This window comes from Halichoeres trimaculatus, unplaced genomic scaffold (assembly GCF_033239565.1).
Source record: "Halichoeres trimaculatus isolate MK-OKI-2021-1 unplaced genomic scaffold, fHalTri1.1 fHalTri1_scaffold_2, whole genome shotgun sequence".
NCBI classification, from domain to species: Eukaryota; Metazoa; Chordata; class Actinopteri; order Labriformes; family Labridae; genus Halichoeres; species Halichoeres trimaculatus.
The window spans coordinates 14,495,994-14,515,188 of record NW_027437180.1 but is presented as its reverse complement, the minus strand read 5'-3'; the positions used below and the strand labels follow the sequence as shown (position 1 = coordinate 14,515,188).

Below are 19,195 nucleotides of genomic sequence, written 5' to 3'. Positions count from 1 at the left end.
ACGGTCGCATTTTCAAGGTGCTCCTTCAGCTCCCGATCAATGGATGCCATCAGATCAACTAAACCTCTAAATATTCCCGCGTTGTCTGAGGAATCCCTTTCATCATGTCCCCGCATTGCTAATTCAAAAGCACCACAAAATTTGACACAATCGATGATTTTGGATAAAATATTACGGTTTTTATCTACCTCTTCATTGTGTCTTCTTACAGCAATGCGGTGCCCGTCATCAAGCTGCGTTGCTATGCTAATCTTTCCAAAAACAGCCAGCTTTACGCAGTTTTCCATGTGAATTTTGGATCTCTCATGCTTCTTGATCCGTTCGGAGAGGTGCTTTAAGTCCGTCAGTCCAGTCCTTGTCCAAGTTGAATCACATCGGTCGCTTTTGAAGAGGATACAGGGGAAACAGAAAAGTGAATTGCTTGCGCCACAACCTGTCAGCCAAGTCTTACGGTTGAACCAGCTTCGGCAAAAACTCCGTTTGTACGTCTTGTCTTTTTCTTTGGATTGCTGGGAAATTTGGATTTCAGGCGTGTCGGGTCCTAGCGCCTTAACGAGCAGTTTTTCCTCCGTCGTCCGTCTCTCAAAAGGGTACATTAATAAGGATCTCACCGAATTTTGTCGAAGCTGTGCTTGAACTACCGCCGTCGTCACCGCCATCATCTCTCTTCCTCGTCGCCGTATGTTTTTCCCTCCGTATAGAGTCTGGGAGTCGCACTACGAAAAAAACGTTCGCTGGCTCCTCACGTAGCTCTATCATTCATAAACCGTCACGTATTTTACGTAGCCGTAGGGGCTCTTTTTCTAGCGCCCTTCAGGCATAGAATTTAGCGACGTTGATTGGCCAATTATTTATCATTTTCCCCTAGTAACCATAACCGGATTGGCTATTTAGCTGCAAGTGACGGGCACTTTGCCGAGCGCCCCATGAGAGAATGATACACTGTCTGTCAGGGTAAATTCACTGTTTAATGACTGTCAGCTGGTGGAAACGTTGTTTAAATGACGCGGTTGCATGTAGGCACACACAAACACACCATTAAGTAAAACTGACATTGATTTTAAAAAACGCAAAAAATTATAAAAAAAAAATATTCCCTTCTCCACAACTGGTGGGGCGGAGCCCCAGCGCCCCCTATGGACCAGCCGCTATTGGTAGAGCTTAAAAGATTGGTATCTTCTTAACTGCCCCTGTACAGTGTGAGCCAGAGAGAAATAAGATGCTAAAACAAAAGTTATTTTTGGTACCAGGCTTTTAACACATTTTTTTTTTCAACAAAAGTTGTATGTTTTGAATTGTTGTGTAGCACTTCCAGAGCCAGCCTTGAGCAGACCCTAAATGAACCGTAGATTATGACACTTCCATATTGCCTGTGGCCACAGGTTGCAGCTTGGATTAACTGGTGTCTCCATACTTGGTATTGTCTTTTTTCTTTGTAACACTCTATGATAGCTACATTTTTGTCATTAATACAAATGAAAATAAAGTAAAGCTACTCTTATTTAAACCAAAAGATATTGTTGGGCTGTTATGTGACTTTTTATCCCCAGGCTGAAGCAGTAAAATGTTTAAATCATCTAACTGTTGATATGTTAAAGCAATATTTTATTAAATGGTTGAAGATTCAAACCACTTTAAAAATAATATTGATATTTTCTCATGGCTTAAGTTTTTAGTCAGTATCAGTTAGTGACACATCACATCACAGATTTTATCTTAGTTTCTGCCATCTTGTGTTACTTTGTCGGACTCTGTCGGACTCAACAGATCGAACAACTGTTACTCTGCATTTTCTGGCCAAATATACTAAAAATAATTGTCCAAGACTCCTTGGATCTGACCAGTTCATTAATTTTGCCTCAGCATCGGCTTTGTATTAAAATTAGTTTGCAAACATTGGAGAATAAATCACAGCTGAGAACCAGAAAGCTAGTATGTTGTAAAAAATTATATTGCCAAGCCTCTCGTGTCACTGTGCTGTCACATTTATCTCAAAGGAATTAGTGTGGCAAAACAAAAAATAGTGAACATGGTTGCAACACTAATAACAGCTGCTGTGGATTATTTGGCTCTTTGTTGTGCGTGTCTGATGTGTTTTTAATGTTGGTCCTCAGTGCTGCTCCACAAATTACCTCTTCAAGGACATTACAGTTTTCCAAACTACACCACTAAATGTGTTGCCCCTGAATTTACTCTTGAACATTAAGAACAATTACATTCAGTTATTTCATTTTAAGGACTAAATGGCTGCAGCTGTGTGTGTAGAAATCTCCAGGATCCAAAGCCCATTAAAAGGGACCACATAATGCCTTTATAATGGAGCTCTTGGTTGTTGAATATCTACCCAAAATAAGGTTTCAGTTTGATTATTAAATCAATATATTTTAAACTCATTGTATTGTACAATCCATGGTGAAATTCAAATTCAACTTATAGAATAACTTTAACATCTTCATTCCCGTGTTCAGAGGAGATGAATGAACATATCGTTAACCCTGCCATCAAAAACAAAGGGTGATGAGACATATTACTGATGTTTTCCCTTTCTTCTTCTCAAATGGTAGTTTTATGATTGTTTCTTCTTTTAGCATTAATCCATAAGCTGTCTTTTCCATGTCTGTCCCCTCTCCTTTCTTTAATGTGCACAAAGCAACACAAGAAGACAGAGCTGTTTCAAAATGTTTACCATGAAAATCAGACAGAGCTACATACTGACAGGCACATTTTTGATTTATAGAGATTTGAAGCCCAGAGTATGTATGTTGTTGTTCAGGGATTACAAGATATGATAGAAACGGCCAAAATCAGAGACTTAGAACTGAAACCTTAATTTGCACCAACGTTAAACTTCTCAAGTGATTAATATGTTACAGTGAATGTATTAATCATATCTTACTGTGTGCCTCTGTGATAGCCAGTAATAGTTTTTTTAATGTTTCAGTAAGCCAAAGCGTAGAGCCAATCTGCTGGATCAACAGTTTTAAAAAACTAAAAAGCATTCTGGCTGCGTGTTTCTGTGCTGGTCTCATGTCAGCACAAACAGTAACCAGCACAGTCAGATCCATGGGGGCAGCTTCAGCTCTAAACTGACCTTTGACAAATAAATCTTCAGCACAAAGATGCTCTTTGAGTGAAACAGCCAGGCTGTGTTTGTCTGCTGCAGCTCTTTTATGTGTTAGCGTGTCATAAAGTCCTCCCTGCAGCAGTACAGATGCTGAGCTGTGATCATGAAGCAGGTTTTGCCTGTCAAACACAGATAGAGGTCTACGAAGTTCCTCTATGTGAAACCAATATTTTTTAAGGTTCTTCAGTTGTAGCTAGTGTTATATTTTACATTTAGAATAGAACAGAACTTTATTGTCATTGTAACAACAAAATTGAAGTCACAGCAGCAATCAAGAAAACAAAAGTAAGAAAGTGTATAGAAAGTACAAAAAGGTCCATGAGAAAATAGATGACGACAGCTTGTTCATCATTGTCCAGTTCAGCCAGCCTCCACCTCCACAGGGTCCAGGACTGAGCTTCTTCAGTCATGCTCCATCTCTGTCTCCTGGATCCTGTCTGCTCACAGCAGGTGAAGCTCTTCCAATGTGGCGTTGGTGTCTGATGTTAGCTCCGTTAGCCATGTCTGTGAATAGCATGATGCTACTCTGCCTTCTGGTGTTCCCTCTTTTTCTGGGTTAGCACAGCTAGCTCGTCCATCTTATTGGAGATAGATCTTACATTCCCAATAACGATGGATGGAAGGACAGGTCCATGTCGTCACTTCTTAGCTCACACCTGAGAACCAGCACGACGTCCTCACCTCCTTCTCCTCACCTTGAGGGAAAACATCAGGCTTGCACCAGTTAGCATTGACATGCTACAGGCTGCTAACAGCTGATTTCACATGTAAACAATGCAGCCATGATTACATGTAGGATCTCCAGACAAACACAGGAGAAAAAGTAATAAAAATATTGCTGAAGCCACAAAAAGTTTGGTGTCCACGACCAACAAATGAGCCATACAAAGAAATGATCCACTCCAAATACAATGATTACGAAAAAGAGACGAAAAAATTACAAGAAACGGACAAAGAAGAGAGAGCTGCTGCAAAAGGCAGCCATAGCCAACAGGGCAGACAACCTACCAACCTAGGTCATATCATGACCTTTAATCTGTAAACTGAAACAAAACTAGTTAAAATTTCAATTATGTCATTTAGACTGTCAAATATATGCGAGATATATAACCTCAGAGTAGAGTTGGGAATGTGGTTATTGCATTGCATTATACCTAAACACTTTCCATTGAAATGTTTAGGACAGCCCTGCATGTGATAAACATGTAGTTTGCTTCTTTTGTCTTTCCTTTCCCTCTCCCTGCTCATCTATATCGTGCCTCTCCCACCCTCCTCTATCTGTTCACAAAACAATATCCCCAGGGGAGACATCTTCAAGTAAAGGTTTGTTTTGCCAATTAAATTCTCTTATTGAATCAATTGTAGAATGGATGCACGGAGGCAGGATAGAAAAGGTCACCAAACAGAGAACGTTTAATGAATATTGAATCTAGAAACACTCTCTTTTACAAACACAGCCATTTAAAGACACCTGCTAGACAACTTTTCTTTGAATCACCTGCATACATCAGCCCTTATCTGAAGGGAGCATCTTTAAAGGTAGAACATAAAAGAAAAATAGTTTCAATAAAAAAGGCACAGACAGGGTTATTTCATTAAGCTGTGACAAGTTCCTAACTGAGAAAAAAACTGTTTTAAATGTTCGAGTCTTCAAACAATCCCAGGTGCAGACAAAAAGGATGAGGCAAAGCTCAGGCAGCAAACAGAAAGAAAATAAACAAAGAATTTGAAGTGACAAGGTAAAGCATTGTGTGAAAACTGAATAACAAAAATGAATGAAAAAGATAACTTGACAATGATAATGCATTAAACATTAAAATTCATATAGGTTTATAACAGAAGAAATTGAATGAAGAACACTTTCTGTAGCAGTGTGGTATGAAGAGATGACTGATAGTGACGGACCCACAGGAAATTATCACACAACCCTCCCATCTATCTCAGATTCATGGGGAGTTTCAGTGCCTCTCACTGCTTTACTGCTTTTTACTGTTTTGTTTTATTTTGATTTGGCTCATCCTCCTCACTTTGAGCAGGATATGATGTGGTGGAAACAAGCAGCTAATTTGGAGGACACCAAAGAACCCATTTAAAATAAGCTCCTGACAACAGATCCAGTTGGTAACTGCCTGTTAGAGTCACTCTAAACTCTACCTCTGTGATGGTTCAGGATAAATCTGAGATTAGGTAAAAATCCTTGGGTTGCCAAAGGTTCGACTTCAAAGTCATACAAATTATTTGTGTTTTCAAACTTCTGAATGAGTGAGAATACATTTTATTCTGCTTGTTCATCTACTTAACCTGATATGACAGTTTGTTAAAATGGATCAACCACTGATTTAGATCCATGCACTTTTAAATCCTGTGTATTCTGTATATAAATTGAAATATGTGAGACTTGGGCAGGCACAGACTTGCATGAGTCAAGACTTTTTTATGGCACAATGGCTCAATTTTACAACATATTTTAAAATTGAGCAGCTAAGCCGACTTTCAGGTACATCAGAGAAAAGATCTTAACCTCAAACTGTCTTTGGTATTCAACAAAATTTATGAGATAACCCTAAATACCAGTAATATGAGCTGTGCAGTGATAAGGTGGACAGCTGTAAAGAGGGGGGACATGAACACAAACAGGTCATACTTTGACATTTAAATGACATTATGAGATTTATAGCTATACCAAGCTTGGTGGTGGCTGTTCCCCTTTCAGTTTTTGTTATCAACCTGCACTATAACTTTACTTTGACCTTTAAGCAACAATTTGCTCAAGCTGCCTACTCAAAAATGACCTTTGTGACAACATGAACTTCAAGTGGCAGCCCTAAATTTTTCAACTTAGAGTCAGACTTTATATGTTGTTGTTTTTTTTCTCTCGAGCAAACTTCTGTGAACAGTGTCTGTTGAGGCGTGTGAGTGGTTGTGGATAGTTGTAAAAATCTGACTTATCTAGCTTTACTCTCAAGCACAAAAATAGCAAATGCTATTAAAGCGAAAAACATATTTTCACTCAGAGATGAAGTTGGACCTTTTTTGTATTTGCTCAGATCTGAAGGCCATCTCTGTGATGTGCAATTCAAGTGTTGCCTAGCTGCATCAAAGCAATCTGGAACAGAATTTATTTTGGATATCAAAGACTGAGCCCATCCTGAAACATTTCACAAACACAGAAAATGAGAGATTTAAAGTGCCAGTCAGCGGTGCAGGGAGGAGCAATATTGTTCCTAGGCCTAATTCATATGGTGTACATTTATCATTTATTACATCAGTCACAGTCTGCAATCAAGAAAGCTTCCCAGGGTTACAGATTTGTGAAGGAAGGGGTTTGTGGAGTACCCATGTCCTGTTCCTGAGGTCCCACTAAGATAAAGAGTCTCTTTAGCTAACAACCAACTTTATTTTTTTCAATACCAAATTCAAATGAGGAACCATTTTTTAAATATTTGTTCTTTTTTTCCAAAAAAAACCAACACATTTTTCATTAAATAAAAAAATTAACTTTATTGCTTTTACAATCTTGCGACTCCTACTGTTTTGAAACCTGTAAATAATAATAATAATAATAATAATAATAATAATAATAATAATAATAATAATAATAATAATAATAATAATAATAATAATGAAAAACACAGAGAGCAACCATTGTTACCTACTCAGCTTTGACAGGCAGCTTCCAGCTACTGCTCAGTTACAAAAAACTGGAAAAAATATATTTAACTGGATTCTAAACATGTAGGCTACATGAAAAATATAAAACATATTTAAGATTTGGTGCAGTAAGCTCAGATATCAGTAAAATAGTCAAAAGGCAACAACTCTTTCTCCTCAAGTCAGCTTCCTTAAATAACCTTACAAACAAGACAGATGAAGGCATTTTCTAAAGAGTGCTGACTTCTGGTTCTTGCAAACTCAGACAGCTGGTTATTTGTGAAAGTGATGTCTCGCAGGCTCTTGGCAGCTGGCTTATGCTGTTCACTTTTGAGGCTCAAGCTGCCTTCAGCCCTACAACTGAAATGTAGGAGCAGAGAGGAAACATTATGGATATTAGATTAGTCTTCTTTTATGGGATATGAACTTACACTTAGCCTGTAAAAAAAAAAAACTGTTTTTTTGAAAAAACTGGAGCCAAGAGATGCATGCAGTGAAAAAATATATACTCATTTCCAGGTAAACAAATTGAAATGTGGCATGATACAAAGCAGTGTTACGGAAAGAAAACAAAGCTTTGACTCAGACAAATTTATTGAACCCTTAAAGGGTTATTTATCTGTAGCACAGTAGTACTACATTTACTACACATCCATCATATAGGCTACATGCTATGTGTCAAGCACCAGCTGTGTGGATGAGACTTGAGGGTAGAAATTTAGCATGACAGTATAATAAAACAGAGATTAATAGGTTGAAAAGCAATAATCTCCACTCCATCCATAATGACCAAAATGTAAGTCTAAAAGCTTCAAAGCAGAAAAAATAAAATATTTGAAAAACTTGTGTATCACATTGGTTTTAAGAATTAGTTTGTTTATTTATTTTCTATCACTTATTTCCATAGTAAGACTACCTATGTGTAACTATTGCATTGTTTACGAGATTGAATCGTGTAACGCGTGGAGGCATTTCATTTGCTGAGAGCTTTACAGTTTTCGTTGCCAGGTAACCGTGTAAGCCCGTTTTTCAAGAAATGTAGTTCTAAAGACGTCGTATCCCTCTTGCTTACAGCACGAGGACTTCCAATACACACTACAAGTCCCATAATGCACTCCTTCCCTCATTTTGAGCACATGACTGCCTCTACTACCGCTACCACTGCGACTCACAGCAATAACACAGTAGCATCGCTGTGCGGTGTTTTGGCTAGCTCAGCCACCTATTCTTTGATTTGTCGTAGTTTAACTTATTATTGAAATGAAGCTACAGTGTGTGGTCGTAGCCTTGTGCTTGGGCACGAGTGTAATGGCTGGAAAATACTCCCGTGAAGTCAATGAGCAGAAGCCGAGTGGAAGTGATGGGCAAACGGTGGAGTTCAGGATAGCTAAGCTAAACCAAGTTTGGGAGAAGGCTAAACGGGTAATTACGTGTATTTCATATGATTAAAAACGTTTTGGTCAACACGGAGAAATGGTTATGTGGGATGTCGGTAGCTGCGAACACGAAGGGGCTAATGCTGACTATGAATTTTATTAATGTTATTGTTGCTGTGGCTCAATGGGGCACCATGAGTAATATGCGTAAAAAATAAATTGATAGACCCCTCCTTTCTTGAAAAGTGGTGATCAGATGGTTTCTATTCACAGTGACATGTTCAGTTAGAGTTTATCATCAAGAATATTGCGACTGTATTTTTTTTTTTTTTTTTGCACTGTGTTTATCTAGCTGAGTGGACATGTGCACACTTGGAAAAAGAGCATCTGCTTATTTCGATCCTGCCCTGTCTTTCTGATAAGTGCTGGCTATGAAGTTCAAGCCTGTTATAGCCATTTAAACTTGGCTTTAATCATTTAAGTGAGAAATTAAAGATATTCTCAGCTTCATATCTGTGTAAGCCCTGTACTTTGGTTTCTCTATACTTTGTCGTATTCTACATTATTTACTTTCACTGTGCTCAAATTGTTTTTGTTCATGTGTCCTACATATTTTTGCTGGTCTTGGTTTTAACAGATGCAGTTGTCTCCAGTGCGACAAGCAGAGCTGCACAGTGACCTGAAGATCCAGGAGAAAGATGAGCTCCAGTGGAAGAAGATGAAGGTTGAAGGGCTGGATGAAAATGGAGAGAAAGAGGCACAGCTCAGACGCAACTTTAATGGTAAGATGTTAATACAGTGAGGAATGGTTAAACAATGTATTTAATGCAGAGGCTCTTCACTTTTTCTCCGGTGACTTGATCAATATTTATTTATATTAAACTGAATCACAACAAGAGTTATCTCAGGACACTCAAAGAGCTGGCCTGGGCAGTACTCATAATATCATTCAAAGACAGCTGGCTTTATTCTGCAGTTAGCAAGTACATGGCAACAATAGCAAGAGAACACCTTCCAACAGGCAAACATCTCAAACGGAACCAGAGTCGGCCTACAAGCCTGAACTGTTTGTCCTGCACAAAAAGTAGCATGTAATAAATCTTTGAGTTTCTAGCTAAAGAAAATGTTTTTTTTTTTGCCTTTTTCCCTTCCCAAACTAAAACTAGAAAAGCACTCGGAGAGCATAGACCCCCACAAAGCATATTGTGATTTTCACGCAACACTTTAGTCCTACTTTAATGTTATACTCCCTTTCAGCAGACTGTCTGCTACAATTTGGTGTTAGTTGCAGGTTTGTATGATAATTTGTTACCTGAAAGTCTTGAAAATGATGATGACTCAGTACATATTTCACATTCTGGATCTTAGTATCCAGAATATTGCCAGGATCTGGATCGTACTTTTACATCTGTCAGAAATTATGGTGACCTTGTCTTGTATTGTTTTCCAAAGCAATCTGATCATTTATTGTGGAGTTATATACACATGTGGTGAAAACGGCCCTATCTCACAATGATAAAGAATCCTTTAACAAAATCCTGGATCCAGACAGTGATCCAGATCACCTCCAAAATTAGATCACTTCTTCCTTAGTCCATTTTAAATATTTCCTGAAAATTTCATCAAGATCCGTTTGTTACTTTTTGAATTATGTTGTTCACAGACAAACCCTCCCGAAAACATAACCTCCTTGGCAATGCAATGACTGAACAGAAACTCCCAAACAGTGTACAAACATAAAAAAAAATGTGCACCATCACACCACAAGTAGAAATTTGATGTTGCAAGATGGCGTCCTCTGTGGGAGTTGGCCTGCACCCTGTGTAGTAATAAAAAACTTATAATAAGTGAATAAAGACCAAACCATTATTATATTTAGATACTTATACACGTATTTAAATATATTTATGAGTGTTTTATTCAATTTCTACCAATTATTTTACTTTAGTATTTATATGTTAAATATGTAATATTTAGTTAATATTTATTCAAATCTTTATGTATTATTTCAATATTTAATTTTGTTTGATTTTCTATTTCCTTATAGACCTTTTTGCACTATACACTTGATTACTTTTTTTTCTTGTATTGCTGCTGTGACTTCTGAATTTCCCCTCGGAAATGAATATATACTACTCTGTTCTATTCTATTCTAAAACAATGCACTGCACCTTTAACATATTCAACCCTAGTATTCAACTATGTTCCCTGTTGTAGGGTGAAAAAGTGATGTCTTTATACCGAGTCAGACAAATCCAGGAAGAACATGGATTCTGCTGTTGCAAAGCATGTTGACAATTAAAATAAAGACGGTAGCTGCATCCAAACTTTTTGCCAAAAAAAACAAAACTTTTTTCTCCTCTTGGACTTTTTATTCAGTGTGGATGGTGAAAAAGTTTTATGATTTGTACATCCATTGCATCGCTGAGGAGTCTTTTTTGCTGTTTTCTAAATGTTTTGATGGGGAAGCTACACCCAGCGCTACAGACTGATCTGTGAGCCAGGGGGTTTCTCACTCACTGTGGGAGCTCAGGCTGGTCATCCACACTGCTACCCACTCTGCCCTCGCGTCCAAATAGTGGATTAACCTCCCAGCTCCAGGGAGAGCACCTGAACCACTTTGTGTTTCTGTTATGGCAAAAATTGAAAACATATTGGGAACAAAATATCTTCTTAAGACTTTATCCTCCCTAATTCTTAAACTGTTGGTCCCAAAAAGCATTAGGGCTCAGGTCTTGTTTTTTCTCCAGTACACTTTTCCCTGCTGTGATTCACAGAATTTACATAAATTTTTCTGTTTTCACTGTGTACATGTCTGGGTTGCAATTTCTCGGATAACCTCATTATTTTGTGTGTGTGTGTTATTTGTGTATAAGACCAACTGTAGCTCTGTCACTACAGACTTTGTCTTCAAATTGTGCCGAGCTGTTTTACAAGGCTTTAAAGCAGCCTCACTCATCTTCAGTGTGTAACCTTGGTGGTTAAAAAGTGACACTGATGTGCTATAAGAGGAGGAGATGGTGCTGAATCAGCTGCGGTTAAGACAGTTAACTAGATCAGAGCAAATAATGAACTTCTTCAGAGCAAAGTCCGACTCTGTACTGCGGAGCTGTTCAGTAGTTCCTGAAACACGCTTACAACTTAAAAAGATACTATAGATGTTCCTAACACATGGCATCATCATCAGTTACCATTTGCCTTCCTTTTCCTTGTATATATTTAGGATTTCTGCCAAGAAATGACACTGATGTGCTATAAGAGTCAGGTTTTTGGTTAGATTCTTATACGACTGCATAAGCCTTTGTTAAATTCCTCATCTGCAGAGCTTGTTTCTCGGTCTGCGCAGCCTATTTTAAGCAGCTGTTTCATTAGACATCCTGCTCACTTTGCTGCTTTCTTCAAAAACTGTGCAGTGGAAGGAAGTAATGAGCTGTTGCTAAGGGTTACCGACCTTTGGTAAAATGGTGAATACATTTCTATTTGAGTTACTTGACATCGCTTTCATATTCAACAGTTTCCTTTTGTAACAACCTCAGTTTTGACTTTTTACCGGTGCTTGCATTTTAAACAGCACAGGTGTAACATTATAAACCTTATTTTGTGCAGTGATCTTGGCCAAGTATGGGATGGATGGAAAAAGAGACACGAGACCACTAGAGAGCAACCATCTGAAGGACCATGACACAAAGGAGGGAGACATATTTGACGATCCCAGGCTGGATAAACTCTGGAACAAGGTGTGTGTGTGTCTAAAAGCTCTAAAAATACTTTGGGAGAAATGGTTTTAGGAAGAGTGAGAGAAACAGACAGACAGATCAATACTTTGTTGATCCCTGAGGGGGGAATTGTATTGCAATAGCAGCTTCTGACATTGAACTTACATCGGAAAAACAAAAGAAGAGGGAAGTATGGAACACAATACACAAACTAAAAATAACACACAAAAAGTCAGAGTGGCAGGGGCAGTGATTGTTAGACCGGTTTACAAGTGCTAAATGAATACCATTTACAAGCAGTGTGACAGCCCTTCATCATCAGTCATCATCATCATCATCATCACGTGTACGAAACTGAGAGAATAAAGAACACAAATACGATGAAAATGAATTGACATACAAATACACACATTTGACTGATTACTAAGACTTCCTGGAGTGGCTGTGGCTCAAATATTGATCATCTATTAGTCAGAAGGTCAGAGGTTCAATCCCTGGTCCTGCCGTCCTCTTACTAAAGTGTCCTTAAGCAGGACCCGTAACCCTTAACTGCCTCTGTGTTGAGCCATCAGTGTGAATTGGGTTACTTAACACTGCTGGGCTCTTTACACAGAGACCTCTGCCCTCAGTGAATGAGTTTGGTGTTAATGTCACTTGCGAAGTAGAAGTGCTTTGATCAGTCTGAAGATTGGCGAAAGTGTTATCTACTTTCTTTTTACCATTTAAAGGTTTGCTTTAGAGGCTGGCATTTTTTCAGGAATCCCATGGGACACAGGATTCCCATGGGATGGAGGTCAACTCTACTATTAATCACAGGGTTAGGACAGTAAAGGATAAGGTGTTAACAAGAGCGGTAACCAATCAGGAAGATAAAATATAATATGTGACATGCTCTGCCATTTTGTAGTTTATTTCCTATAAACCTATACTCTTAACACCAAAGGAAAGAACTACACTTCCCAGAAGGCAACAGTAAACTTAAACAGAATGGGGAGAAAATCCAATCAAATTCAATCTATCGCCAAAAATTAAAAGAAGGGGAAAAAATAGGAGCAGTACAGGAGTGGGGGTCATTTTACCAGGAGTAGAACGGGACGGGATGGGACAGAAGTGAAAATCCACTCCTGTGTCGCTCTCTAGTATGCATATGAAATATTAGAGCGCGGTCACACTGGCCATCCCAACCGTGCTGTGCTTAAGCACGATTGCCCCCTGCAGCGCTGTTTCCCAGCTGGAGAGTACGGCCGGTGGTCACACTACCCCAATATGAACCAGACTTTAGCGGGTATCTCACACGTGCACAGCCCGTCTACGTCATCGTGAAGCATCTGTTTACATGAAGCGCGATCTCCTCAGAGTCAGCACAGTAAGACACAGAGAGCACTGCTACAACTTTAGAGACTTTTGGACTTATATTTAGTTGTTTTCGCCCGACACAGCCCTCTAACACCCCCGCTTTGTTTAAAATGATCGTCGAGAGATGCCCTCGCGGTAATTAAACGTAGTGGATTGCACGCGCTGTCCGCGTGTTTGTGCTCGTGCATGAAGTAAACCGTGCCGAAGCCCACCTCTTCGAAGCGTGCCGAAGCACGGAAGGGAATCGTGCATGAGCACGGCACTGTTGCGGTCACACTGGCCATTCCAAACGTGCTTTACGGCTGAAGCGTGCTTAGGCATGGCGCGATTGGCCAGTGTGACCGCGTCCTTACTTGAGATGAGTAGATAAATCAATAATTTGTTTTTTATTGTGGATCTTGTGCGACTCCCTTGTGCAGCTGGTGTTGGAAAATATTAATGAAAGAACCTTAACTCATTTTTTAAAAAGTAATAGTCCAGTTTTACACATTAAAGCTCAAGTGTACCAAATGTTTAACAAAGACACAAGCATTGAAGGGTAAAGTAACAGTGAACGTTGTAGCCCAGCTGCACTCTTAAGTCTATAGATGCATCTTTTATTTTGAAGGTTTATTTGAAACACTTAGAGGGAATAACTTTCTTTGAAGTCAACTAATGATCCTCCAATGTTAAAAAAAAAAAAAAAAAACTGTTACTCATTGTTGCTTTTGCCTCTGGTGGCTGTTTTCTGCTCTAGGCCCAGAGCTCAGGGAAGTTCTCTCACGATGAACTGCTGAGCCTGAAGAGAGAATTTCAACATCACAAGGACAAGATCCATGAGTACAACATCCTCATGGATACTGTCAGTAGGGCAGAAGGTGAGCTTTTTAAATTACTCCCAGAGTTTCAGTCTTAGCTTTATTGTCATTCTTTGGAAGCCAAGTGAATGAGGCTTCAAACCCCAAAGTCTGTACACTTTAAAAACAAGATTTTATATCGAGGGTACAAAGATGTTGTTATATTCTCTTGTTTCCAAGGTCATACTTCAACAACTTTAAAGTTTAAAACACAAAACTGCTGTGAATCATTTCACCTGTTTACCTGTTTTTCCTTCATTTTCCTGTTATCAGTTGTTTATGCCATGCTAGCCATACAGACAATAGAAGAAGTAGCACTTTGATTTTCTCCCTGCAAGTTTCTCCCTGCAGTATTATATTTAGTGATGAAAGGATGAAGGTGTCGTAATGAACATGTTATCACCTGCAGCTCTGTGCCGTAGATATGAGTGCTTATCACATTTCTTAGCAGACCTCACAGGCCCTGCTGCCGCTGAATGATTCTGGGTGTACAGGCTTCTTTCCATCAGTGAAGTCACAGTGGTTGTTTTTGTGCTATAACTCTTTTGTTAGTGCTCTGCTGCATTCTGCAAAGCCACTTCTTTTTCTGCTGACGTGACGTTATTCACAGTATTGAGCCAGAGAAGCCAAGAAGAGTCTCTAAAGAAATATTAACGCCGTGATCACAGTCGATTTTCATAACGTGGTATATCATGACACTGGGGTACAGTCCATATGTGTTTCTCACGGGGTGTGAAGGAGCATAGGAGACTGAGGAGTCTCATTAAAACATGGACGTGATATATGTAGAAAAATCCAATCCTCCATGTGACAAAAAGGCTGAACAGAATCTCATAGCTATTCCAAAACTGCCCCAAGAAATTACACTTCTCTTTGAATATTTTGTTTCTTTAATTACATTTCTCATCAGTTCCCTTCTTGACTGCTGGTGATTGTTTAGACCATTGGATTATTTCTTCCCATCTCATCCTCTCCTCCATCTCTCCCCTTCATTCAATTTTTGCTCTCGTACAGAGGTCCACAAGAATGTAATCTCCCCTCTGGATGGGGATGTCAAAGAGCATGTGCTGCACAAGAAGCACAAAGACCTGAAGCAGAAAATGAGTGACCTGAACCAGGGCTTTGAGCGCCTCCGTAAGCTCAGCCATGAGGGATTCACTGAAGACAGCGGTGAGAGAGAAAACACTCAGAAACACACACTGACACAGAAGAGTGATATTATTTTGTCAGGAGTGTTGCATGAAAAAAAATTGGTTTGTCTCGGTTTTTGTTTTTAAACGCTCAGTCAGGTACATTCCCAGTTCAATAAAGGAAACTGACTAAACTTGATTGAGCATGAATAGGGACTAATGAATGATGGTGATATTACTGATTGCTGTTTTAATTAATCATTTTTATCAGAAACATTTGTTAAATGTTTTTTTTTTAATGTGTTTATATGACCTCAGTTGTGCAGATTTTTCTCTGCATGGAAGTTTATTTTTTCCCCCTTCCTCTTGTTCTTTCTCTTTCCTCTGGGTTGGTATCTTCATCCTTTGTTATTAAGCTTGTTTATAAAGCCCTTGTCTACTTGGATGTGCAAGTGTTGGTGAATCACTATCACTGGATAATTATTTAAATCTCTTTCTTTGTTGGTTTCCCTTATAGAGTTTCAGGAGCCCCGTGTGATCGAACTCTGGGAGGCCGCCAAGAAAGCCAACCTAAGTGACGATGAGCTGGACTCTCTCAAGGTAACCAAATCATTCCTTGCTTTGTCCTTTTCATTGTTTTATGAGTGTCTAAGATACTTTAAAAGGGAAGGTATGTCCAATTTTTGACAGGCACTGTGCACCAGCTTTTTTGAACTCAGACCCCTCTGATGCCCTTCTTTTCTACTTTCCCCCACACACACTCAGGAGGAGCTGCGTCACTTTGAGACCAAAGTGGAAAAACACATCCATTACAAGGAGCAACTGGAGCTTTCACACCAGAAACTGCAACATGTGGAGGCGTTAGGGGACAAGGAACACATCAAGAGGAATCAGGAAAAATACAACACACTGGCTGAGAAGACCAGAGAGATGGGCTACAAGGTAAAGACAGATTTTACAGAGTGGTTAGGCGACCATGAATGTATCGTTTCTAAGAAATCTGCAAAAAAGCCTTTTGGGGTTATGTTTTTTTAACTGGCAGAGAGTATGCCTAGATAAGTATGATTACTGTTGTTAGCCCAACTTAACCTTTCATTATATAGGGACTCACTTTACAGATTATGTATATATTATTTCACCTTCTTGGAGTGACTAAAAATGGGAAACTGTAAAGCAGACTGAATGACACATATGAAAAAAGAGGTGATGGGATGCTCTGCTAACAGACAATAACACCACATGATTTTGCTTCGACTTAACCAACTCAGGTACACTTTCATTGCAGGTTTAACATTGAAACAGTAAACAGCATAGGTCGTGGATGTGGTTGCTGTATGGTGTAGACAGCTTCTAGCAAGTGCATGCAAAAGTTGAAATGGAAACAACCATCTACACAGTGTTGAACACATGTTAAATAAATATAAAAAACAAACATCTGCACCATCCTGCATTACTGTGAATGTTTCACAGTAGAATAAGCTGGGTGGTAAACCTTTTAGTTCCTATATGATCTGCTCCGGGATTTGTGTTCCTGACAATGAACCACTCTTCTGTTTTGTTTAATTCCAGATGAAGAAACATTTGCAGGACCTGTCCAACAAGATCTCCCGCAATGGACTTCAGCACAATGAGCTCTGAGAGGTTATGAATCGTTGTCATCATGTTACTAAAAGTTAAATGAACTGAAATTGTTCCCTCTACATCCACACACATTGAGTGCTTTTTCACTCTTTTCCCTTCCATGTAGTAGAAAAACATGGTCTCTTGAAACAGTTTTTACTCATTGATACTTTTTTGTAAGAAAATTGCTGAGTGTGTAAGTTGTGTTGTTTTTTTTATACAAAATAGAAACAGTGCACCTAATGTGCCGGGTTTACTAAGAAAACAGATTCTCAATTAAGGTACAGATGAGATGAAGGTACAGTAAGAAAAGTTATGTGACAAAAAAATAATATATTTGGTAAATATCTGCACTGGCTGACATTGCTGATATGAATCTACAGAAAACAGCAGTGCAGTAATAAAAATAGTGAGTTGTGTTTCCCAAAGCATACACCCAGCCTTCACTGTTTGGAAAAGTCTAAATGCCAGTTTAGCCCCTTTAAAAACTAAAAGCCAAACATCTTAACCTGTTTGATTATAAACTATATGAAATTTTTGAAGCCTTGTTTTTGTGATTTTCCTTATTAAATCTCTGATCTGTAAGGGCCGTGAAAAACAAATAAAGAGTAAATCTAATAATCTTGAAGTACGACTGAAGAGCAGCTCCTACAGTTCCTTCCCTAGGCAGTGCAATGTGGCGGCTTTTTTAATATAAGAATGAACATTTTGTTCTTTGCAGCTTTCAAAAAAAAAAAAGTCAATGGGACCAAGAAACATGAAAATGTAACATCAGTCTTTAATATTTTAATATTTGGTTAGATGCTGGAGCCAACAACATACATGTTTGTTTTCTTCAAGTGCCAAAAACAAACAAATGTAGACATTTTCTTTTATTATGATATAGCAGTTTCATAAGCAGATACATTATACAAAAACTCTCATGGTATCCACATGCTGTTATTCTCCGGTGTCTCCTCTTTTGACACACTCATGTGGAACCACCAACACAAAAATACATTTTAGTCAAACACTGAACGATTTGTCTTGATAACAAGAAGATGGTGAGAAACTGAAACACACTATAATTCATTCCTTTTATTAGCTGATGCGCTACCGTAGAGTAGAAGCAGAGACATTGATTACTTTGATGAGTAATGTTGCTGCTTGGCTGATTACTCAGTCGTGTCCTGCTAAGGCCACATGGGTCTGGATTAATGTGATTTGCTCCAGAGATGTAACTGCAAGCTGCTTATTGTAATCAAATGCTTTTAAGCTCTGATGTGGAATGATAGCCAGGCAAGCTGGGACTCAATAATTGATTGTTAGAAACAAGGGCCGAAGGTGGGGCTCAATTACATGAAGTGAATTTATTCTGCTATGACCCTAAAATCAGTCATTAAGGTTTAAATGAAAGCAGTTTATGACCTCTTTATAAAGGAAGTTGCAATCCACTGCTAAAATATCGTTGTAAATTACAATTTCACACCTTAACTTTTGTGTTTAACTAACTACACACTTTATTGTCAGATTACCATGCCAAGAATACACTCTGTTCAAGGCAGCCAAAATGTAACGCTCTTGAGCTAAAAGTTAGGTTAAAAACATGAATGCTTTTTTTGATTACAAACCAGTAAGAAATACAAACTGAGCACAAACATAACCCACACGTTCGCCATGAAGCTAACCACAGAGATATTCAACTTTTCTACTACTTGCTACTCCTGGAATGGATAGTTGGTGAGATTTTAATTACAATGGCACAACTGTGATGTGTTTCAGCGCATTAAGTATCTGAACAAAACACAACTGCATTTCAAGAGCGGAGAGGAAACTAGTTAGACGTGCCGTCCAGTTGCAGGATCAGATGGGCGGCCCACACCGTCTGCTCTCAGTCTGAGTCAGTCTGTGCTCTGTGCACTTGACATGTTCGACTCAAACTCTCAGAGCTGTTTCCACGGCGTATCAGACGGAGCCCAGTGTCTTGTTAGGAGATCGTAAGCAAGAGTGAGTATTTGTCTTCTTTGTGTGTCCTTAACCTCAGACTGTCACATCCAGCAGAGGGATACAGAGACCTGTCAGCCCCTTAGAGACATCCCCCAATACCCTCACCCTTATTTGAACGGACCAGTGTTATTTAAAATGAATGAAATCACATTGATAATTTTTTTCACTGTGTTGATTTGTACACATGGATTTTAATACATGAACGCTACAGTAAAATGCTGTTTGTCTTGTTATAAGATGTGTTTGTTCAAAATATTGTCATAGTACCTCTAAATGAGGCTCCAAAACAGAACTAAAATCAGAGATATGCAAATAAAAATCTTCCATTCATTCTTTTAAGTGTCCTGAACTGATTCAACACAATATTAATCAGATTTAAAAAATATAAAAATCCATTCAC

At 38.8% G+C, this 19,195-nt stretch overlaps 1 protein-coding gene across 1 annotated transcript; it reads left to right on the top strand.

The window, feature by feature from the left end:
* Window positions 1-7,916: 7,916 nt before the first annotated feature.
* Window positions 7,917-19,118, top strand: lrpap1 (low density lipoprotein receptor-related protein associated protein 1). Its single transcript, XM_074698384.1, has 8 exons — window positions 7,917-8,197; window positions 8,789-8,933; window positions 11,758-11,888; window positions 13,960-14,080; window positions 15,074-15,229; window positions 15,707-15,789; window positions 15,955-16,131; window positions 16,759-19,118. Exons 1-8 carry the CDS (start codon window positions 8,036-8,038, stop codon window positions 16,825-16,827), a joined length of 1,044 nt encoding a protein of 347 aa, XP_074554485.1. The 5' UTR covers window positions 7,917-8,035; the 3' UTR covers window positions 16,828-19,118.
* The last annotated feature ends 77 nt before the right edge of the window (window positions 19,119-19,195 follow it).

What these genes read in the sequence shown, in the direction of transcription:
- lrpap1 (XM_074698384.1), top strand. Translation starts at nt 8,036, where the DNA reads ATGAAGCTACAGTGTGTGGTCGTAGCCTTGTGCTTGGGCACGAGTGTA. An exon ending in GGGATTCACTGAAGACAGCG is followed by an intron (nt 15,230 to 15,706) that starts GTGAGAGAGAAA and finishes TTTCCCTTATAG; the next exon opens with AGTTTCAGGAGCCCCGTGTG. An exon ending in ATGAGCTGGACTCTCTCAAG is followed by an intron (nt 15,790 to 15,954) that starts GTAACCAAATCA and finishes ACACACACTCAG; the next exon opens with GAGGAGCTGCGTCACTTTGA.